Here is a 23,959-nt window from a genome sequence, read left to right as displayed (position 1 = left end):
CTCCAGCCAGACTAATTAACGGTGGTTAAAAATAAGAGGCCCCAGCAACGCCTTTCATGTTGCGTGGTCACAACTCACAATTCTGTACAAAATGTTCGCTTTTTAAAGCTCCGATGTAAAAATCAAACAATCCAGCGGCAATTTTTTAAGCGCAACACAGGGTCTTTCATGTCATCATTTGCAATGCTTGAACTCGTTCACATTTCAACAAAGTTTAATACAGATGACTTGGGAATTAAGTCTTTTTTCATTATCTGTCATTCTATGTAGGGACAGATTTCACTTTTTGGTCATCTTGCTCCTTGTCTTTGCTCTTCTTCCATTTGTTCTTCTTGTGCTTGTGTTTGTGGCTCTTTTCCAATTCCATTTCATTTCCAATGTGTTTCTTCTGCTGCTTCTGTTTCTTCTGCTTCTTGTCCTTCTTCTTCTTTTTTTTCTTGTTCTTTTTCTTGCTGTCTTGCCTCTCTCCTGAGCTGGCACTGCTCCTGTGGCCTCCAGTCTGACTCTCAGAAGGGCTTTGGCTACGGCTGCGCCTAACACTGGGACTGCTTTGCCTTTGACTTCGCCTTGCTTCAGGCCGGTCACCTGCAGCAGGTGCTGCTGTATCCTCTTTCACCTTATCAACAGCCTTTTCCTTTGGGTCGTCATGAGTTTTCCCTGCCGCTTCCTCACCTTTTGCAGATACCTTACTCTCAGTTTCATTGCAGTCTGGTACAAATGCAGCCTCATCAGTGTCTCGCGTTCGATCAGAAGAGAGCGGCGAGGAGCTGCTTACCTGAGGCTTAGGCTGGGCAACACTTTTATTGTTTTGTCCAGTCACGTTCTCTTTCTCATGTTTTACATCTGGCGATTCCTCTCTCCAAGGTGCCTTATTACCACCTGGCTCTTTCTCTTCATTGCTCTTTACTTCTGGTACGTGCTTCTCTTTCTCTTCTCCTGCGTTTATATCTAGAGGTTTGGGTTCCTCCAATGTGCGCTTGGAATCGTGAGCAGCTTTGTGATCAGACTGCTGCCGCTCAGGCGGAGGGCTGCAGCTGCTCCTGTTGGCGTCTCCAGTGCACTTTTCGGACAGCTCTGCTCGTTCGTCTCTCGGCTTACTCTCCTGGACTGACGTAGATTCTCTGTTTTGAGAAGGGGACTCTCTTCCCCTTGCTAATTCACTCTTTTCATCTCTACGCTTGGAACTAGAATAATCTCTGTTGCCATCACGGTCAGAATTTTTGTCTTGCTTAGGAGTAAAGTCTTTAGCAGCGGATCCATGGCCAGTATCAGGCTTCTCTGAAAATCTGCGGTCTTTGGAAGATTGGGAAATACTTTTTCCATCTCCTTGCTCGGTTGCATGTTCTGAGGGGTCTTCTTCTTGCTGAACACTGCTCTTTCTCTTCTCAGAGGTGTCTTTGTCTGACAAAGAATGATCCCGGTCTTTGGTTTTTCCTTTTTCATTTGACATCGAACTTTTTGAACTTTTTGCGTCATGCTGGGAGCTTTCATAACTCACCTCTTTTGTAGTTTTCTGTCTTTCCTTCAAAGGCTCCGTCTCTTTTTCACTCTGTTTTACAGGGTTTGGTGGCTTAGCACTCGCATTTTGTATAACATTAGCAGGTTTTCCTACGGTTGCGGGCACCTGGGTAGATCGAATGTCTTCCTCTTCAGACTCAAAGTCATCCTTCTCCCACTTTGACTGAGGGACCTGGATCATAATAAGGATGTCTTTCTCAGGGGCTGTGATATCATTATTATACTCCTCCATGGTCTTAATGACAGTTTGTTTTGTGTCTGGCTTTTCTTCAGTCTTTCTAACGGGGCTTCCTCCAGTAGAACTAGTGCTAAGAGGAAAAAAGCTGACATTAATCGTGGGTGAGATATACACACCGCCATCTTTTGTAACAGTTTAGAAAACGGCTTGTGTTTCCATTCTAAATCTTGCGTATTTTTTCAAAAGATGTTCAATTAAGGGAACAGACGAGAGAAAGGATGAGTCCACTAGCTAAGACTATGAGCAATCAATTAATTTAGTACCTTCCTACTCTACATTTAATTAACAAAGACACGAGATTATCAGATTGGGGACTGTCTGACCTGGTAATTCCTTCATGTCCTGCTTCTACCAATGGTAGATAAATTAGCTATACATTCTTGTTTCGACATCTAAGCAAGCAATTAGGGAGAGGTATACACAACCACAGTTTTATTCTCATGTCCCAGTGTTCTTCTTCAGAAAAAATGTACGTTTTAAAAACTGTTTAGAATATCAAGACACTATCTTAAGTCTCCAGTGACGTCTTAAATGGTTTGAGTTTGCGCTGTCCGGCTTCTTTAGATGCTGAAATGTACGTAATAACAGCTTCACACTAGATTCACTCTTTCAAAGAAGTTGGCACTGAGCTGGAAGCAGTGTAGCTGTGTCAACACGGCACTGTGCTCAAAGCTCAAATCAGTACAAGATATTGGCAACCAAGCTGCTATTTCTGCAAGGTATCGTTTCATCTCATACTGACAAAAGTAGATCATTACAGCACCTTGCAATTTTTCAAAGGCAACATATTGCATGGTAGAGACATGTCTGTTATCCTTGCCTTTAGCTGGATCTGAAGGAAAACCTCGAGGGGACTCCTCAGAGAGTCAACATATAATGAATAAGAAGGGGGGAAAAAAGTCCCAGAAGTAAGGGTGAAAGACGTCATCAATGAATTAACCTTATGAGCTGTCTGGGCAGTACAGACTGCTTGTTTTCTTTCACAAAATTTGATTCTGACCCAAGTACAGCTTAGCAGGAAAGATCACAGATTATTCACTCATTTAGCACAGATTTAGCTGTTCCTTTCATTAGTCACCATAAAGACTTTTACATTTGTTTGCAGGGGGGAGGGAGGAAAGAAAGAATAGGAAAAGAAAAGATGAGGTACCTGGTGCAATGTACCAGAGTTGCACTAGATCCATCAGCTGCCGTTCCTTTGCTTCTTACTTTTCCCTTTGCTTTTTCTTGCTTAACTTTGCTGCTGTTTGGCTCAGGTTTCTCACCAGGTTCTTCTGCAGGTAGCACATTTTCTCCACTCACAACCTTTTTGCCAGTTTCTTGGTTAAGTTTAATCTTTTTGGCGGGGTTGTTAAGAAAAGCAGGTTTATCCTCTTCTGGAGTTTGCTCTCCTTTTTCACCATCAGGCTCAGTCTTCCCCTTTGGTGGTCTTTTCGAGTCAGCAGCTTCTGGTTTAGAGGCCTTTAGGGAAGTCGCTTCATGTTCTTCAGCAACCTTTTCATCTACTTTTCGTTTTCTTTGTTCAGGTTTTGCATCAGAGGGGTTGCTTTTTTCAGCAGGTGTTTTTGACTTGCCCTCTTTGTTGGAGGGCTTCTCCGACTTGGTTTCTTTTCGATGGTCTTTCTTTGCCGTTTCCTCGTTGGCTGCTCTGGTTTCTGGGTGATCTTTTGTAACTTTGGGGTGAGCTTTCCGTGGGGAACCAAGAGCCTTCTCAGCCTTTTGAGAGGAAGAGGTTTTAACACTGTCTGTCTTTGGCAACTCTTCCTTCACTTTTTTCACAGCAGGTTCCATTCGAGGAGATTCTTCACGATCGCTGTCCACCTCCTCTTGGGAAGCTTTAGCTGGTTTTATTATGCTGTCGTTCTTAGGCAGAACAGCCACTTCTGCTTTCCGCTTTGTCTTGTCAATTTTTGCTTTTGGCTTCTCCTTCTCTTTTTTCACCTTTGCAGATACTGGTTTGAAAGCAAGAGAATCTGCTTCCATAGGCTCATCTCTCACAGGGGTGGCATCGTCTCTTCTTGGGAGCATGAACAGAGAGTCCATTTTAACATCTGCTGCTGGAACTGGCTCTTTGGCTTTCCTCGCACCTTCTAACAACTCAGCTTTGGGAAAGCCTTCATTCTCATCCCCTTTTCTTCTCTTCTGGGGGTTTTTATCTTTATTTCCTTTGCCATCTCCCAGTGGATGTTCCACCTCCTTCTCTTTGGATTTTGTAGCATCTCGGATGTCATGGCTCTCTCTTCCAGAAGGTTTTTCAGGGTAATTTCCAGCTGTATTACGATTTCTGTGGCTCTGCCCACCAGGATAATCCTCCCTACGTCCCCAAGCCTGTGGCAAATTCTCTCGTCTGGTCCCAGGCGGACCAAACCTATCTGGAGAAAAGTTGCCCCTGTTTACTGGAGGCGGAGGTTGAGGGCCAACAGCAAAGCTCTTGTGAAACTTTTTGTACCATTCTCTAGAGTTCCTTTCCCATTCTCTGTATCTTTCCTTTTCAAATGGATCTCTCAAGTCAACAGATCTGCCATAGCACGCTTTCATATCATGTGGAGGAACTTCTCTGTATCTGTTAAAATACTCCCTTCCTCCTTCCCCTCGAGGTACGGTCCGTGTAGTGGGAGAGTGGCCTCTAAACACTGGAGACCTTGATCGTGAACGGTATCTTCTTAGCCTTGAATGGTGATAACCCCGTGACCTTGACCTAGAACGATATTTATGACTCTTCCCTTTGCCTCTTCTTGAATACCGTGGGGATCGTGAGCAGGAACGAGAATGGGAACGACTAAAGGATCGAGAGTAGGAGCGAGAGCGGGAAGAACCTGATCTTGACTTGGAGTAGGTGTATGAACTTCTCGAGTAAGATGAAGCACTATAGGGAGACTTGGACCTTAAAAAAAACACAAAACACAAAAAAAGTGAAGTTAACTCAAAACAGTCGCTCTCCCCAGTTTTTTTCCTCCCACATTTGGTTTGGGTTTCTTTTCCTCTCCACAGGCTAATGCCAAAGCTTCTTTCAGCTGCTGACATACTGCTACTGCAAACTGAAGAACTTGATCGTATGTAAAAGTTTCTGCTTAGGAGACAGAACAGCTGCTGCATTGTTAGTGTACCAACATACAGGAAGGGGAAGCCTATTTCCACCCACTTCTATGACATTAACTACCATAGCTACTGATTGATCTAAGGCGGGGTATACTGGCCTCTACTGGTACATGAACGCACACATTTTTCACTACTCAACAACTACCTGCAGTGCAAATCATTTTTGTTGCAGTAAGATGCAAAAGGTGCAAGTCTTAATGGCTAGAGTGCAGTATCAAACACCAAGAAAACACGATTTAGCCTGAAGACGGCAAAGCTCCATTTTAAAATGCCAGCTGAGTCTCTTCATCTTCACTACTGGTTTGGCAATTTGTACAGGATGCAAAAGACTTGTACTGCAATCTTACACCCAGGACTATTTACTCCTGTCGCTGCTGATCCCTTGACTCATCCAATCCATCTGACGATGGAGAGGTGGAGGCGAACTCCTCCTGATTCTTCTAGACAACCCGCTTCTCCATTACGGACGTGTAAAGCAGTTACCTGGAAAACAAACGCCTACGCTCCTTTTGAATCTTTTTATATTCCATCGGTTCTTTACCAAAATCCTTTGTAAACTCATCACATTTGGACTTTTTCTTCTCCCTGTTAAAAGAAGTTTGACCTTTCTTACAAGGATAGTTTGACCTTTCTTACAAAAAGACATCAAGAAACAAACCCTGGCCGATAGGAGAAAATGTCTACGGCACGCAAATGCAAAAGGTGAACATCCTAGTTAAGCAAAGCCAGTTTAGAATGCCTAGAAGTTTCAGGGAAAGCTTTAGAATGACATTTGTCTGGGTTTACTTTTGCATGGTTTCACCTGCAATGAAAAAGAATATTGCAAAAACCACTAGGTCATCTTTGCTTATGTCAGACGCACTTTAGTGTAACTGCAGTCCGATATACTATCGCAAGAGATACAAAAATGAAAACCAACGCAACTTCATTGAGCCAAATACTTACTCCTCTTTAGGTCTCTGTTGTTCTCTGTAAAACTCCTCCCTAGGTAAAGGAGGTGCTTGTGTCGTTGGGATGGTATTTGAAGGAGCCGTTGGTCCTGCTGTTGGTACCCAAGCTGGCGACCTGTTGGCAGGAGCTGGGGGATATCCTGGAGGGGGGGCAGTGCACCCAGCAGCTGGAGGCTGACCAGGGGGAAACTGAGGAGGCAACTGGGGCGGTGGTACCCGCGGTGGGAGAGGAAGGGCATGGGGTGGTGGAGGATGCAAGGGAGGTGGAGGCACAGGCACAAAGATGGCTATTGATGGTGGCAGTGCTGGGGCCTGAGTCCTTTGGGTACGTTCACTAGGCGGGCGTCCTCGATTTGAACTTCTAAAGAAACCCAAAAACATGTGTCACTGTTTGTTACACTCTGCCCCAATTTTAAAGAGGAAGGCGAAGGAAGCGGGAGCACGGTGGCGAGCACTTCTTGTTCTCAACTTAAGCATTTCTCTCCCTGCTGTCTGTTCATTTGAGACTGCCCTCATTTCTTGATCCTCAGACTCGCCTTCCACATCCCCAGCCCCAGCAGTTCCCTCAGTCTTCTCTCCTTATACTCAGCTTTGCGCCTGTGGATGGAGGCTGCCCGTGCTTGAAAGACACTCCCATCTCCCCTGTGCCAAGTGCCCACCGCTCCTCTGCCACTCCTTGATATGGTCAATACTTCACACTTCTGATCTTCAAAGCACTGCACAAATACTAACTCATCTTCTCTCAAACTTCTTTTAACTTCTTCCACATAAGCCTCCTATGTTGTTGCCTCATGAGGATGTGTTTGGCCTGGTTTTGTCCCCAAATTGTTATTTTCGGGCTTACTGAATTTGAGATTTTAGACAATCTGTGGGATGGATCCTGGGGTTTGTTTTTATTTATCTTTAGCATAGTATGAACACAATGCCCCCTTACAATCTATCTATAACAAATATGTACCAAAAGGAAGGACTAACTTGACACTGCAATAATAGAGAAAACAGACTCCTCTCTCTCTCTCCAACTGAGAGAAAGCAGCTTGGCTATTTCAGAGGACTGAATTGAAGACATTCAAAATTTTTATAAAATAACACAACACAGTGTTGACTATCCAATGCTTTGCTCAATCAGTATCAACTAAGTTGGTAAAAAAGAATGTTGGAGGCTGATTTCTATGGGGAAATCAATTTCTCCAGCCCTATTCAGCCAGTGATCAGAAGGGTGGCTTTCCACCTCACCCTTTAATGATATTTCATTTTTGTATGTAATTATGCTTTCTTCAAACAGTGTTCATTTTTCAGAGTCCTCTTCTCAATCATGTGCTGCAGTTTTCTTTTAAATACTCTTACTGCAAGCATAGATCCCCTTCGTTAAAGCCAATTCAAACGAAGCCATTTAAAAACGAATTACCACTTGTATTCTCCACAACTATCTGTGCACACTTATTTCATTCTAAATCAGCTTTAAGTTATTACATTATTATTTACTGTATAAGCTACGTGTTATGGTCTCGTTTAACAGGTTACAAGTAGGAATATACTGAATTTCTGTAGCATACTTACAGCTCCCAGCCTGGTCTGCCAGCTGCTGAGCGAACTGCGCTGGCTCTCCTGGGATGGCCTTTTGGCGTGGAGAGAGGAAAAAGAAAAAAATCCCATTCAGTTGATCTGAAGATAAGTTTTGAAAAGAACTTCTCAAGTTATAGTTGCTTACCAGTTGTGTGTATTGAGTGTCCTTGGGGGCCCAGAAGACTTGGTAACGCTGGTTGTCTTACTACAGGAACCCGACAGCCCTTGTGAATAAATGCAAACAGTTGGAAAAGAAGCTCTGCTAAAATACAAGCAGCACTGCATATGTTGAAATAAAATTTACCTTCTCTTCCACCAAACTGCCGATTGACTGAAAGGAAGATTTAGAAAGCCCAGCAGCACTCACCAGCGCAGCAGGAGGCAGAACAGTACCGGCATCACTACAAAAAAACCCAAATTTTTATTATTCAAACAGTGTTTTGAAGTGCTACTTGAAATACAAAGTCCCAAGTGAGAAAAGGCTGACTATAGTAAATGGGGAAAAAAATGAAAAAATAATCTTCTCCAGATGTACAAATGGGAAGTTGGCCGATTCCAAATGAAGCACTGACGAGAAGTCTGTTTGGACTAGTGGCATTTAACGAGAAATAGAACAGAATAGACTAGACTATTTCAGATGGAAGGGACCCACAACGATCATCTGCTCTGACTGCCTGACCAATTCAGGGCTGACCAAGTTAAAGCATGGGATTAAGGGCATTGTCCAAATCCCTCTCCAACACTGACAGGCTTGGGGCATCGACCACCTCTCCAGGAAGCCCGTTCCAGGGTTTGAACAACCTCTCGGTAAAGAAATGCTTCCTCATGTCCAGTCTAAGCCTCCCCTGGCACAGCTTGGAACCATTCCCACGTGTCCTATCACTGCATCCCACCGAGAAGAGATCAGCACCTCCCTCTCCACGTCCCCTCCGCAGGAAGCTGCAGAGGGCAATGAGGTGGCCCCTCCGCCTCCTCTTCTCCAAACTGGACAAAGGCAGAGTCCTCAGCCGCTCCTCAGAGGACATTCCTCCCAGCCCTTTCACCAGCTCTGTTGCCCTCCTCTCGACGCACTCAAGGACCTTCACCTCCTTCTTCAATTGTGGGGCCCAGAACTGCACACCGTGTTCAAGGGGAGGCCGCAGCAACGCTGAATACAGCAGGATAATGACCTCTTTTCACTGGCTGCTTCCCCTGCCTTTGATGCATCCCAGGATGCAGTTTGCCCTCTTGGCTGCCAGGGCTCACCGGAAAAATATTTTAGTAAGCTGGCTGCACATAAAAGGATTGGAGTACGTATAGCCCAGACACTGACTCTCAGTTGTGGAAGATGCAAGAACTGAAATTCTCTTGGGAAACGTTTATGTGCTGGCTCAGTGGCTGCCTTAGAGGTTCTTTTGACTTGTGACCTTTGTAGTCAACGGTACAGCTGCGCCTGACAGTCTTCTGGACAGAGTGGCTCTTTGCATTCCAGGCATAAAATCGAAAGGACAGAAGCCCTCAACAACAGTACAGATTTTCCATGTATTTTCATACCGCTTCACTGGGTTGCCAACTAGGACTTTGTTGGTAAATGTTTGTAAAGACTTCAAATTTACAGTGTTTCAATGTTTATTATCCAAATCTGCGTGCGGCGCTGACTACACGGCATTACTGAGAATGACTCTGACTTATAATACTGATGATAGAAATACTGTAGAAAAAAGTGATGTGAAACACCTGGTCAGTTTTACCTCTCATTGGGCTTTTTCACTTTTCAGGAAACGATTATTTCCTCAGTACTAAAGAGAAATGAATGCACTCCAGAAGCTCTGACATAACCAAATGCTTACTTTAGGAATTGCTAGCCGCTTAAACTCAAAGGGCTCCTGGGGGAAAAAAGTTCCTCTTTCAGGGTCAACGCGTACTGAATGACTTGTAAGAGAAGCAAACCAAAATACTTTGGAGAAAATTCTTGCATGAGGCACGCTTCCAAATTATTAAAGTGTCCTCATTCAAAGTAAAACCCAAACCCAGAACGGCCACAGTTCTCTGGAACTGTCACTAATGCTATAGAAATCGCTAGCTGAGAAGCTCAGGAGAAACAATCTAACTTCTTTTATATTCGTGTTGATCTACAGATTTCCTTACCAAAAAGGTCCACCTGGCTTTTCAGCAGGGGCCAACGATGACAGAGCAGCAACAGAAGAAGAAGCCAGACAAGCCAGTGGACTCATGAGTGGATCCCGCTGGCTGGAAATTGTTGGCCAGAGCAGAGGCTGCAGGTTGCGGGCTGTTGTTTGCCTCAGGAGTGGTGGTGGAGGTGGTGGCGGTGGCGGCTGCTGCTGCTGTTGCTGCTGAACCTGCTTATGGAGCCCTTTTGCGTAGCCAGTCCCATTTCTGAAGTTGTTCACAGCCTAGAGGCAGGAAAGCATTTACAAAAAGTTAATACGAAACTTCAGTAGACAGACGAAGAAAAGCCTGCACGGAGTAAAACTCCTTGTGTATCCTGTAAATGCTATCAGTCCTAAAATGAATCAACATACAGATGTATGGATACATCACACTGAACACTGATATTCATGACTTGCAACTCAGAGTAGCTGTATTTAAAGTACTCCAGCGTTAGCACTGAGTTTGAAAGTGAGACAAGCCTGTTAAACAAAAGGGTGACCTGAATTTGCCAGATTGTCTCTAAAGAGTTGTAAGCTTCTGTAACAACAGATAACGTATTTGAAAAGTAAATTGAGCCTTACTCCATTTAGCCTTGCTTAAGGAGAGGTAAATGAATATCTTCTTCCCTTTCAGCTTTTGAAAAATAGACTTTTCCTTGCCAACAGTTTACGTGAAAGTCATCGTGTTACCTGGCGTAGGGACTTGTTGGCGACTAAAGCGTCAGGAGAAACGTCTGTTTGATGACATGTGGGGCATCTGTGTTCCTCAGAGTCCAGTAACGCTGTTCTAATACCTGTGAATCATCAGAATCATCAAAACAGCTTTTAGCCAAACTAAGGAGTATTTTTGGGGTCTAATCAATTCTAAACACAAGTGTGTGGTTAATGGGTGAATATGGTCTTGAATTGAGAGCACGGAGCGATCAATGTTCAACAGTGTAAAAAATTTCCAGTCTGCAGCAAATAACTATACGGTTTGATATTGCACTCATGCAACACCTGAAGATGTAGAGGAGGCTGTGCCTTGATGTTCCGACTGATCTTCTTTCCGCTGGCTAGTACAGTGAGAAGTCACTAACCTCAAGGTTAATGAAGAAAACACATTTCAACACATTAGGAGGTTTGAGTTCTGAAGGTTTTAACCAACCCTCCGGTGGAGAAGAAGGCGGATTAAATGCCTGACTATCCGTTTGTTGCAGACCACACCAAATCACCAGAGCTGGCTATATAATTTTGTATGAGAGAAAGGGCTGTGGACAAATAAATGCAGTCACTATCTAATTCTGGAATCTCCTGCACAATTACGCACTCTTCTCATACTCGTCCTTCCGTATTGTGCTGGTCTGGGCGGGGACAGAGTTAATTTTCTTCATAGTAGCTAGTGGGGGGCTATGGTTTGGATTTGTGCTGGAAACAGGGTTGGTAACACGGGGATGGTTTCCTTATGGCTGAGCAGTGCTTACACAGAGTCAAGGCCTTTTCTGCTTCTCACACCGCCCCACCAGCAAGGAGGCCGGGGGGGCAGAAGAAGTGTGAAGGAGACACAGCCGGGACAGCTGACCCCAGCTGAGCCAAGGGCTATCCCACACCGTATGGCGTCATGCGCAGCATATAGAGCTGGGGGAAGAAGAAGGAAGGGGGGGATGTTGGGAGTGATGGCGTTTGTCTTCCCAGGTAACGGTTACGCGTGATGGAGCCCTGCTGTCCTGGGGATGGCTGAACTCCTCCCTGCCCATGGGAAGGACGGAATGAATTCCTTGTGTTGCTTTGCTTGTGCGCGCGGCTTTTGCTTCACCTGTTAAACTGTCTTTATCTCAACCCACCAGCTTTCTCGCTTTTACCCTTCCGATTCTCTCCCCATCCCACTGCGGGGGAGCGAGCGAGCGGCTGGGTGGTGCTTAGTTGCCGGCTGGAGTTAAACCACGACACGCGTGTAAAGAGATTTAACGAGATACATAAAAAGGGGAAAAAGCTTTCTGCCTTTTTTTTTTCCTTTCTACAAGGAGAGTCCTTTCCTAGTCAGGCTATACTTCAGTCTTAAATCGAACTGGTGACAAAGTAATGCCGTTATCTCCTATGTCTGCTTTCAGAAGATCAGTTTGATGTTTGGGATTAACAAACCTGGGAGTAACACTTACATTCGTCACAGTAACTGTTTCTACAGCAGGGAATAACCACGGCATCAGTCACTGTATCTTTACAAAGGAGACACAGCAGCTCCTCTGGAACGGGATCATGGGAGGAGGAGGGGGAGGACGGCTCCTCGGGTAAAAAGGGTGGCTTTTCCTTCTTGCCTCTGGCATAAGCTTCCCTGGAGGGGGGGGAGGGGAGGAAAAAGAAAAAAGTGAAAGACGAGGAAAGGAAAACTTTTCCAAGCGTAGGATTTTATCAAAGGAAGACAAGAGATGGAATTCTCCTCGCTCCACACTAGCCTTCGAAGACGCAGGCATCTCGTTTAAACTGCTTTTCTATAGCCACAAGACCAGAAGAGGGAGGGGGGAACAATTTTCCTTCTGCAGAACTCTCCCATTCATTGGATCAACTAAGAAATTGGCTCCAACTACAACAATAATGTTTTGACAGCTAGAAATTGGGTGCAAGGAATCCCACCTCTCCTTTGCCAGGGGGTAAAGGTAAATTGCAGGCTCAGGATGAAGTGAGTCTCCGAGTAATTCCATTTTATAAATAAGGGCAGTCTATGTTCCAGCTTCTACAAAAGGAGATCCACGACAGAAAAGCAGAAGTGCTACCAAGTGCATTTCGTAACAGCCCCTCTTGTCAGCCCACTGCTGGATTTTCTGAGTTTAGAGCAACAGGGAAACTTCAGCCTGTTTCACACGTGAGCTTGGATAAAAGTCAGAGGGGGAGGAAATCTCAGTCCAACGGCGATGGGTTACATTTTGCAAGAAGCCTTTGAAACATAAACCAGCAGCAAAACGAGCTTTCAGAGAGAACAACTCCCACTGTCAACACTACTGAAATATTTTGCAGAAATACAGATTCTTAGCACAGCACTAGTTTAACCAGCTTCCAGGGCCATGAGCAGTAGGGCCACCCTATTTTAATCTTAGAAAGTATCACAGATTTTAAGGTTCAGATACAACGACAATGCTTCCTCCCCTGCAATTACAGAGGCTGGCCGATTTGGTCGCCTGGCCACTCAGACATTTACGCACAGTTTCTCTCGTTCGCTTTTGGGTCGGTCCAATGAATTCCCTACTTACGCATTAATAGCTGGTATGGCATACTTCCCAGTGTTGGTTAGCATAGCACCCTTTGTATTGGGATCTTTCACCTCTATCAGGAAACTCCGTGGAATTCCCGTGCTCCTTTTAATTCTGGGAACAGACTCAACATTTTTGCCCTCTTAAGAGAAGAAAGGCAAACATAGCTCATCTTAAGACCCACACTTAAAATGACATGCCCATGATTATTCTAAGCAGCAAAAGCCTTTAATCCTCTCCTTTTCCTTAACAGAAGGGTTGCTTGACTAAAATACTTATTTTCCTAAATGAATATAGCCAGGGTGTTCCAAGGCTTGAGCAGTGTTTTGAACGCCGTCGACACTCTTGGGCTTAACTTCAGGTTCCTTAAGGGTGAAATATCCCTTAGCCTGCCCTCCGCTCAGAAGAGATACCAACCCGCTCCTCCTCCAAAGCGCAATTCCCAGGGCAAGCTCAGTTCAGTGCTCTGAACCAGGCACTGAGGAACTGTATATGAAGGTTCAGTTCATACCTCACGCATATACAACGGTAAATGGCATGCATACTCACCCAGAGGCTTGTGTCATTAAAACAGGCAAATATTCAGCGGGTGGGGTCAACAGAAAGGAGCTTGGGTTTATACGAAATACTAAAAACTGTGAACTGTTGTTAAAAAGAGTTAAAACCAGAAACATTTCCAATGATATTGGAATATCTAAAAATATGCATGAAAGTTCACAGAGAAAGATCTATGGACATATTGAATGTCTATGACCTGGAAAAAATAAAAGTTTACATTTACAACTCCAGGTTTCCCTTGAATTTTGAAGGGCTTCACCCCCAGAGAAACAATTCCAAAGATGAGCAGTCATGTAGTTGTTAGGTAACTGCCAAGGTAAAAAAATGAACCCCCAAGTAACACCAGAAGTCCCCCTCAATCTTACCCCATTTGTTGGGCAGTTCTTTATATAGTGGCCAGGTTGTCCGCAACGGAAGCAGGTATATGATGGTGGAAGCAGACCCAAGGGTTTCTTCATGTAACTAAAAGGTTTTTGGGAAAAAGAAAAAGCTATGCGTGCGTCTCTCTTGTTAAAACAAACATCTCTACGATTTTTCCATCATCTTCAAAGAACAGATTGGACGTTATCAACACTTACTTGATTGGATGATACTCATGGCAGGACTGTGTCATCATAGCCTTGATTTTATCTTCTTCAGAAGCATTGGCCTCAGCCAGATTGGCAGTCTGTTCAACAGGCAATACACACATTAGAAACACATTTCAGCCCACACGGCCAAAGACACCACCACTCCCCCGATCCTGCAAAGAGCAGCACAACGCGGGCTGAGGTTGCATGAAAACAGCCGCTGACAGAAAACAGAGCCGTGCTGAAGATGCGCTGGGGAGTCCTTAGGCCACTGCAGGGGGTTTATGGGCCTGGGAACCTACTTGAAAAGAGCCTTCTTGGGCACTCCAAACCTTGGGCTCTCTTTGTACCTCACACAAAGACTCCTGTAACCAATCCAATGTGCTTCCAAGTGGACTGAAGCTCTGTGTAGGAAAAATTATACTATCCAGCACTTTTAAACGGATTTTTAAGCCCCAGACTATTTGAAGCAGAAGATAGCCCCTGGACATTTAATTGAAAAAGATGCAGGCAAGTACCATTATTTACATTTCGCAGCAGTAAAAGGACACACAAGAGTCGGGGAAGTGGGTCTTGCTGGCTGAAATTCAGCTTCAGACACAGAAGCATTAAAAGGAATCAAGCTTTTGATAATCCCTCAGCAAGACAAAAGATTCTTGTCAGTGGACCACGATGTGCTGTAGGCAGTCCCAGCTGCACGTTCCCCCCCGCTACCCTCTTCATATTCAGCGATTTAACTGCAGCAAGCAAAACCTGCCGGTTTTTCCAGTTTACTGTGTCCTTTTAACATACAAATCGTAATAGAAACCTTATCCAGAATTACTGAAGGTAGCTGATTTTTCTTTTAAGTCGTGTTTGTTCCAATGTTTTTATTACACACCAGCCCAGATACAAGCAGGGCCTGAGGGAGTGACTGTAAATGATCTGGACCTTCAGGCACTGATCATGCAGGTCAACCACTCCTGCTTTTGTTTTTAGATGCATTCACTCCCAAAAGCAACCAACCAGGTTCAACATTCTCTGAAATGGTTGTTTCATATACACAGTTTTTTCTCCACAGTCACATAATGCAGATCGACATCTATGAAATCATTAATGTTTATAGAAAACTTTACAGATACTTGACTCGTTTGTTTGAACCCAAACGGTTTACAAAACACACCCAAAACCCACAAAACCTTACTAGGAATAGACCAAAATTCAAACATAGCGTTTCATACATAGGAATAATAAAACAGAAACCTGCTAACACATTGCCTCCATGCTAAGCCAGTCTGCACTGAAGAGGTCAGAGCAAGTAACAGTTTTGAGCTGCTTTATGCTATGTTCCTGTATTTTTCTGAAATACTTAAATTTTCTCAAAAGCTTCAATGTGTGCCCTACTTGGACAGGTTTTCACATTTCAGAGTAAAACTTCACAGGAGTTTACAGAACCAAGGACACGTTCAGAGACAGCACCAATGGAGACCAATTTCTTTTGGTGGCTGCCTTCCAAACAAATTTATGTTTCCTTCCCCCCAGTGTACACAATTTAATTTCTGCAGGAAGAGAGGGAAGAAGTTACCCGTGGGGAGAGATTTCTCTTTCTCGGCAATGAACTCCAGCCTTTATTTTCAGAAGAAAGAACCAGCTCCTCTGCATTAAGCCCTGCCTTCTCTAATCTTTGTAACTTTGCAGACTAGGAATTCAGTTGGCTAGCACTACGCCTGTCACAAAGGGCCATCACTAGTGCTTTCCCCGACAAAGTGACACCTGGCTGAGCAAAACCAGCAAGCAGCTCCATAGCAAAACAGGGCATTACAACCGTTTCAGAAGGGCACATCTGCTAAAATGCCACACATGCGCATCGGCATGTTCCTCTCGACAGTTAGGTACACTGACACAATTTACACAGTCTGCATTCAAACAAATTAGATCGTGGTGTCCACTGTAGATACGCTACAATTGATGAAATTGTGCAGCATCCGCAGAATGCATCTAGAACTATAAGGACTAGAAATTCAAAAATAGCCATGCAATTGTCCGTGTTCCAGAAGCGCTTCTATTTTGGCTGTTGCAAACCCCCTTGAAATGGCCATAACTTACAGCCAATTAAATTCTTCTGTAAAAAGTGTGTTAGTTTCCAACGCAAAATTAACAAAACATAGGAAAAACGGTAAACGGCTTCCAAAGTGCTGCTGCTTTGTGTCTTGCAGATGAGTAATACTGCAACATTATGTTGAGGCTGAGTTCCCATACTGGTAACTCCTCTTTACAGGATAGTACCAAAATATACACACGTTTTAAAGTTAAAATAAAAACTTTAAATTGCTAAGAATTAAATTAAAGTTGTGTTCACATTACAACAGTCATCCAGCTACAGATCACGGTATAGGACTTAAAAATATGAAGCTAACACAGTTTTTTTAAAGTATTTGACAAGAATATGTACATACCTTAGCAAGCTGGCCCAGAGAAATAGATGCAGAAGAGTCATCAATCTGTTCACAAAAAATGAAACACAGATTCAAGTTCTACAATCAAAACACAGCAATAGTTAACCTCTGCTGTAGCCTGAGAGCCTGCGCTATGTCCTCTGAGTGTCACTCAAAGAGGCATTTCTAACCTAGTGCAATCTGTATCTGCTCAAAACAAAGTCCAAGCCTATGACAGCTTAAGAGTGCCTATGTGGTTCATGAGAAGAAACTAAAAGAACCAAACCCGCTTGCGATCAACTCACTGCTCCAGAATATCGCAGAGAAGGACCCCTGTCCAATGTTCACAACTGCTTAAAAGCTGAAAGGGTAAGGAAGCTGTCAATTTTCAGCTCAAAAGGACTTAAAAAAATACTTGACTTTGTTTGAGAAGGAAGCATCACGACAGGAGACTTCTTTTCAGTGTAGTTTGTAAATTAAGCAGTTAACGTCTCATCATTTAGAAATGCACACGGTTTGGGTTTATGAACACAGTACAGTTGCCCGTCAAAATAAAGCACAGGCGTATATGCCCTGAAACATGAACTCTGCCCCTCCTGTCCACCAGTTTAAGAATATTCACCGTCCCCCACCAAACCCAAATAAGAACACCAATCCAAAACATCAGCCATACAAGTAACCACCACTTTGTCTAGACAAAAATCAACTGCTCAAATTATTGAAATAAAGGTGACCGAGAGCTTGGCCAAACTAAAAATTCAGCCAGGAAGGATCACAGTTGTGCCTGACGGTGCTAAAACAACGGCCATGACTCTCTGCATTTCTGCAGCCTCGAAGGACAAACACCAACTAGAGATCCTTGCCGTTACTGAAATAGTAATCGAAGTCAAAAAGGATCCACTTTCCTGCTTTGGGCGTAGTAACATTAGGGCAAGAGCGCAAATGTGGAAGTGGAGAATGATAGCTAACACAAGAGAAGACAATGAAGAAATATTCAAAGTGTAAGCTTTTGTGCATGCTTTTTAAAAAACTCTTAACTCATTTCAATTTTGCTGCTTTACTCTTCAACAACAATTGGCAAGCTTTCCAGTGCTTTATTCCTGAAAGAAACAAAAAGCACACGACAAGCTGTACAAACATACATCTTGCCAGCTCTAGGCAGCCAGATGGAGAACACGGCACCACGTTCAGCTGTGCAAACCCTGAACCTACATGATCTAAAACCGATCACGCGTCCTCTGTACAACACAAAGTCATTCAGGAAATGTTCTAGCAGACTCAGTACGAAATACAACGCATTACTGGGCACAAATACCAACGTTCACATCAGAGCTGTGCAAATAATGGCATTACTCAGTTTTTACTATGCCCAATCAAAGACATTGTATTTACAACCTATGCTATGTTGTACTGGAAAAGATATTAAGTTCATGTTTGGAAAACTACTACAAAGCTGCATTGTTTAGAATTAAGGGCAGTGTGTAGAAAAAAGTGTGAGATTGTGTTTTACATACTGCTCTTGATGTGCCACTCGCTGGCTCAGTTCGACTTCTTCTAGAAGAAGAAATAAAGGTGATCAGAACTTCAAATAAAGCACTTGTACCCAACGTAAAGTAGTGAAAACCGATTATAAAACCTGAATATCAAAACATTATGTCCCGATAGTCTCGTACATGTGGAAATTTATTCATATACACAAACTGTTCTCCCTTGGTACATGCAGTGCAACTAAAAAAAAATCCCCAAATCACGTTTCTACTTTGTCACAAATTACTCTAAGGCTTACAGCTATAGAACACAGCAGTGCAAGAGCAAGCCCTCAGGTATTTTGTCTCTGCTATGGAAGTATCAAAAATACAAAGTCTGTACTACAGGTCTGTGTTCTTCCATAACCAGCCATCAAAACACGAAGGTCACTTTAGCCAATGTGGGTGCCCCCAGCGTTACAAATAGGCACCAGATACAGCACTTTAGTTTCTAAGAAAGAACAGGGACAGTCTAGACACTTTGAAGTGCAAGTGCACTTATGTTAAAAAAATCAGCCGTCGGACAAAGAAATACCAAACCCGTCAGCAGCAGAGTCTTTAGAACAGGGTTTCTTTGTGGAAGCCCAAGCCCTGTGCTCAGGTATCTGCCATATTTAGCTATGAAAGTGCCAAAATATTAAATGTGTTACGTATGCTATATTGACTCAAAATAGTAATAGAAAGGTCACCTGAAAGCAGTTCCTGGGGCTTTGTGCGATTTAGGAGTCCTGCGACAAAAGAGAAAGGTCTTGATTGCCAGAATTTGCATTAAGATAATCTTGACAATGTTACAATAGTTTAGGAAATATTTATTACATTTGAACACTCGCTGAGATTCCACACACTCATTGATCTGTACCTGCATGCTACTCATCATGGATCAGACATGCAACCGCTGATAGCGTTAGCAAACAATTCATACATCCTCCAAAGTGTGCCATGAGCAGAGGCAATTCAAAGGCTGCAGTGGAATTTAGGTACAAATAGAGAGGGCCATTCTTTCCTCATCCCCACATGCAGGCATTTATTTGGTCTTTGATGCTAGCAGCATCTCTCCTCTCCTTTCAGGGCAGCATTACAATACCAGGAGAGGGTGCCATCCAACCCGAAACGGAGGATGCATTGACAAGACGGCGCTAAGCATACGCATTGAAATTAACCCCCAACACAAGGCCCTGTTTATAAGCACAACGCTGTGGCGTCCAGAATTACCAGGCAGCGCCTGAAAGCACTGTAACAACCACGGCAGTAATACGCCCGAAGTTTACATGCAGAGCCACATTAATTCAGGGGTTTTTGCTTGCAAAGGCTTCCTGGGTCCCAGGATGCTCCTGTACTGTTGGTTCAAGACACGCTGTAACTCATCAGTTTATTTACTGAGAACCAACATTAGAAAGACGTGGCAGAACCCCAAGCTAATAATATCAACTAATTGTGGTGGAGAGGCGTATCTTTAAGTAGGCTGGCAAACAGGACCCTCCAAACAATGCCAGTGGAGCTAATATAGAACTGGACTGCATGAATACATAAATGACAGCAATAATCCTGTAGTCGGGATTGCATTTGAAGGGCTGTCATTTTAATCAATATGCCCGGTTCTCTGTCCTCCGTAAATCTTAGGAATACAGAACTAAAACCTGGGGCACCGGTATCACCTTAGGGTAAAAACAGACTTAGAAGGATAACTAGTAACATTTGGTACCGTGCTAAACGGCTTACTGAGTTTCAAGTTTGGAAAGGATTACCAATTCTGTCATCGTACTCGCACAAAAGGCAATACACTTTAGGATATTGTTGTTTTTCTCTTGCCTGAAACGGACATTGTCTTTAGGAAACTACTAAGAATCACTTCTGAATGGAACTTCTTGTTTGCATGGTTCGCCAGCTGGCAACCCTTGGTCTGTCCTCTAGAGCTAGCGTGCAAAAGCCCCAGATTTGGGGGGTAAGAAGAGCTGCCATATCCCTCCCCCCCCCCCCCCCCAAATGCAAGGAAGAGTCAAACCCCAAGAAGCAGACTCTTCGGAGATGGGAACAAATTACAAGTTTACACTACAATGCCTATCTGTCTGTACTATAAAAGCCATCAAAGCAAACACATAGAATAAGGAATCTCTCCATGTAGAGGAAACAGGATCCACAACTTGGCTCTCAGAAGAATCAACCCCAAGAACAAACCCAATGAAACCATCTTAAAAGTTACCACTGTTGGAGGTTGAACCCCGTGGCCCAGCAGGTCTGAAAAGGTAAGTCTGCTTTGGGACAGATACATTAAAATTTACCCCATTACAACAAAAACTAACAGCAGCTTTCACAAGAAAGATCCAATCGGAATGCCTCTGTAAACTACGAGCAATAAAAAAGTTAACACACTGAAACCCCCAACAAAGAATGCAATGCTTTACGGATACTTACATCACGCATGGTTTGCTGGCAGCTTTAACTCCTGCAACAGGGATTCTTCGAACGATGACCGAGGAGTTCTTAGGAATGAGGGCGTTATCATCGGTATATTCTGCAAACAACATAAATACAGACAAAAACATTAGTCACTTCCTAAGAATGTGTATTAATAGCTAATTACACAGCACTTCAGAGAATCCCCTCACAGATGTCAAAGCAAAATTTGATGTGTAACATCGCGCTTTTATCATCTCAACACACTAACAGTACAGTTCAAGAAATCTTCAGGTCTGATAATCAAACACAAGCAGCACCATCTTGTTCATTTTTTTAAAATAGTTGGAATGCCAACAGCAAAATGGTCCCAAGGGTCACTAAAGGAGGCTCTGCTAATGCATGAGGTTCTTTCCTGACCTAGCTGAAGTGGCTTTTGCTTCTGTTGGGCTCCAAACCCAGGAGGTCTTTGAAGAAAAACAAACAGCAGCAAAGTCTCACCTGCATAAACCAGATTCTGAAGCCTGACCAGCTTGCCCTGCAGCAAAACAGGCACTGCGCTAAAGCCTGGAAACTCTGCGCCATTGCTTCAGTAGCCGTTCACTAAAAACGCTTCAGCTACGCTGCTGGTGCTCAGGACGGACAGAACACGGAAGAGAGCCTGCCCTCGCTGCCTGTTTCTTGGAGCTTCATCCATCAACAGCCACACTTCTCAGCTGCTCGTTACACTGAAATGGAAACGGGGCTGGCAGTTCTAGAATTTGGATCACAGAAATGTTGGGCGGTTTTTGAGCTTGCTTTCACAAGCAGGGCAGAATGGGCTCCAACGCGGTATCTCCCCTCTTCAGCTGCTCATCTCCTTTGAATGAACCAAAGGAACGTGAATACTTTCCATTCACTTTTTGCAGAGCAGAGAGACTCAAAGGAAATTCCTTAGGAAGGCAGCCTCGGAAAGCCTCTCGAAAACAGCGTGTGCCTGAAGCTACCCATGCTCTGCCTTGGCTCACACCATGTCAGTCTGCTGAAGAGGAGGAAAGCCGCCTGACCTTTACACAAGGCCCCAACAAAAAACCACCTGCCTGAGACACTTGGACTGAGACAGCTTAAAATGCAAAGATCTCTCCATGAGAATGGTTTTGATATTGCACTTCCACAAGCTGGATATGACTAAATATGTTAAAGCACTCTCAGCAGCCATTCCCTGTAATCTGCCTACAGTTTGCAATATCAAAAGCCCTTACCTTCGCAGACCAGATCAGAACCACGGTCTGAAACCCAAAGATGCTGCATACCCAGCCAAGCTCTGTCAGGGTGGTTTTGCTCAGTGATCACATACAAAATAGGAATATTTCACAATTTACGCTCCATTTTTCAGTGTCTTAGTCCTAGAAAGGACTACCATTGACAAAACCAGAAGCTTTTCCAGAAGTCCCATATCCTGAAACCAACCCCTAGAGCTCTTCTCAAAAGGAAAATCTAACCATTGCACAGCCCCCTGTCAAGAAAGGCCTGCCCTGGGACATTTTGATGGAGCAGGAGCTCCGACAGTACTGAGGCCCAGACAAAGAACGGGGAGCTCATGCCAGCTGCACTTCTCGAAGCCCCAAGCTTCAAGGTTTTGAGCTGCTGAACGAAGCCGTGCAGAATATTCTTCCTGCTCCAGATCACAAACCACCGGGTTTTGATTTCAGAGATACGCGATAAGCAACAGTGGCTCCACAAAAAGGCAGGGGTTTGCTACGCCTGTGCCCAACTGAGGATTGCGGGGGTTCTGCAGAAGATTGCAAGCGGCAGCACCTCTCCTAGAAAGAGACTGTATATATGAGGACAGCAACCAATGCTTTGATTCACAAATCATGCAAGCCTGCAGCGGTCAATTTGAACACGCACAACGGGTGTACGACGCAGAAAGAGGAATAAGACCTCTTTTAGTGTCTTGTGACAATTCATTGACCGTTAGAGGAGAAGCATTGACATCTGCCTTCTGAAGCGACTATCCGTGCATGTATCTGGAGAGAGACAGGTACGTGCTTGTTTTCAATCCACTTGTTAAGTGCACACTGAAGAGAGCTCCAGCCATCTAATGACAGACTGCTATAAAAATGAATTCACCTTCCAAGTCAATCAGTCCACATTTAAATGGATCACCTGAGGAGTGACAATAGCTTGGTGAAGTAAAGGCTTTATTTGTGTAGGACACTTATCATGGCCCATATTGGTATTTGGTGCTTGAAGGATCCTACTGGCTCAGCCAGCAGTCAGAGAATTTGTGGAAGAGTGTTTGCATACAGCAGAGGACATTGCTGAGCTCGTTGTGGGAAGGGACCTGGGGCCAGTTGGCTTTCATACATTTATTTTTCCTTTGCCTCAATTAATTGAATGCATTTTGGTGAGGAAATTTTGTTACAGGTGAAGTCAAACCATGTAGACTAAAAAGTTAATTTTTTTTTTTTTTTTTTTAATCGGAAAGGACTAAAGCTAAAAACACGTGTCTAAAACACAGCCCTGAAGGTAGCTGTCAGGACAGCGACGACAAAACAACAGCTCTGTCGGGCCCCCAGCACAAGTCACAGCTACCGACTGTGGCCGAATCCCGTTATCGCGTCCCACCCCGTGCCCACCACCCCCACCCACCTTCTTGGGTCTGGGCGTTGGAGATCTGCAGGTCGCAGTTGGCCGCCTTCAGCTTCTCGCGGCCCATGATCTGGCGCTTCAGGTCGCACAGGGAGATGTGGAGCCCATTGAAGGTGACTGTATCGTAGTTCAGCTTGGAAAAGAACTTATAGTGGATGCACGACATGGTCGGTGCCTGCTCCGCGACGACGTCTACCGCAGCAGACGGCGTCGCAGCCTCCGCGCCAGGACAGGGCCTGCGGCAGCTCGGGGAAGGGCCCACGGAGGGGGCCAGGCAAGCAGCACGGGCTGGGCTCAAGGCCGCTCAGAGGCCACAGCGCTCCACCACGGCCAGGCCCCCTGGCCTCAGGCAGACTCGGCTGATGGAGGCCGAGTGGTGGACTCCATCCCGGCGGTGCTGCAAGGCCCCGGCCCTCGCCCCTGCAACGCCCCTGCCCACAGCCCTCGGTGATGGAGCTGGGCTGCGGCGGCGGCTCCCGCCCGCTCCTCCTCGCAGTCCAAGCAGGCGAGTGGACGACGGGGAGAGGCCCCCACGGCCCCGGCTCAGCCTCCGCTCCCTCTCCGCACGCAGCGCACCTCGGCCCAACCGCTCACTATGGCAACTCGGGTGCCCCTGCCCCAACGTTCCGCCGAGGGGTTTCCCGGCCAACAACCGCAGGGGCTGCCGTCAGCGTGTCACCGCGCACACATAATGGCGCACGCACAACGGCACACTGCACCCACCTCCCCGCGCCTCACGTGGCCGCTGGTGTCCCTGCTGTCCCCCCGGCCTGTCACCGCCCGCTGTCCTGCCCCGCTTTGGGCCTGCGGTGTCCCCCTGTCACCTCCCGGGCCTTCACCACCCAGCGTCACCTCCCGCCAGCCCCTGGCCTGTGGTGCCTCTCCCAACAGCCCTGGGCCTGCGGTGTCCCTCCTGTCACCCCCAGGCTGTCACCACCCGCTGTCCCCTCCTGTCAGCAGCCAGCCAGGGCAAGACAGCCGGGGGGAGATGCAGCGGCCTTTGCCGGCTGGCGCTCGGCTGCCCGCGCCGCAGGGCCGGCGAAGGGAGGGGACATCTCAGGGTGTCGGAGGGTATTTGGGTGCATTTATGGGAAGTTCAGTCAAAGAAGCCCACGACCA

The 23,959-nt window shown here is 45.2% G+C and overlaps 1 protein-coding gene across 1 annotated transcript; it reads right to left on the bottom strand.

The window, feature by feature from the left end:
* Positions 1 to 262: 262 nt before the first annotated feature.
* Positions 263 to 23,006, bottom strand: LOC309603737 (E3 ubiquitin-protein ligase RBBP6-like; the record flags this gene model as incomplete). Its single annotated transcript, XM_082338662.1, has 18 exons — positions 263 to 1,826; positions 2,907 to 4,640; positions 5,339 to 5,440; positions 5,801 to 6,163; positions 7,366 to 7,423; positions 7,517 to 7,595; positions 7,676 to 7,772; positions 9,499 to 9,764; positions 10,212 to 10,315; positions 11,660 to 11,832; positions 12,746 to 12,885; positions 13,669 to 13,765; positions 13,882 to 13,970; positions 16,308 to 16,352; positions 17,801 to 17,837; positions 18,502 to 18,540; positions 20,225 to 20,324; positions 22,841 to 23,006. 18 exons carry the CDS (start codon positions 23,004 to 23,006, stop codon positions 263 to 265), a joined length of 5,253 nt encoding a protein of 1,750 aa, XP_082194788.1.
* Positions 23,007 to 23,959: the final 953 nt, after the last annotated feature.

This window comes from Platalea leucorodia (assembly GCF_965183815.1).
Source record: "Platalea leucorodia genome assembly, contig: HAP1_HAP1_SCAFFOLD_188, whole genome shotgun sequence".
Taxonomy (NCBI): Eukaryota; Metazoa; Chordata; class Aves; order Pelecaniformes; family Threskiornithidae; genus Platalea; species Platalea leucorodia.
The sequence above is the reverse complement of the archived record's forward strand: the minus strand, read 5'-3'. Positions and strand labels throughout refer to the sequence as shown.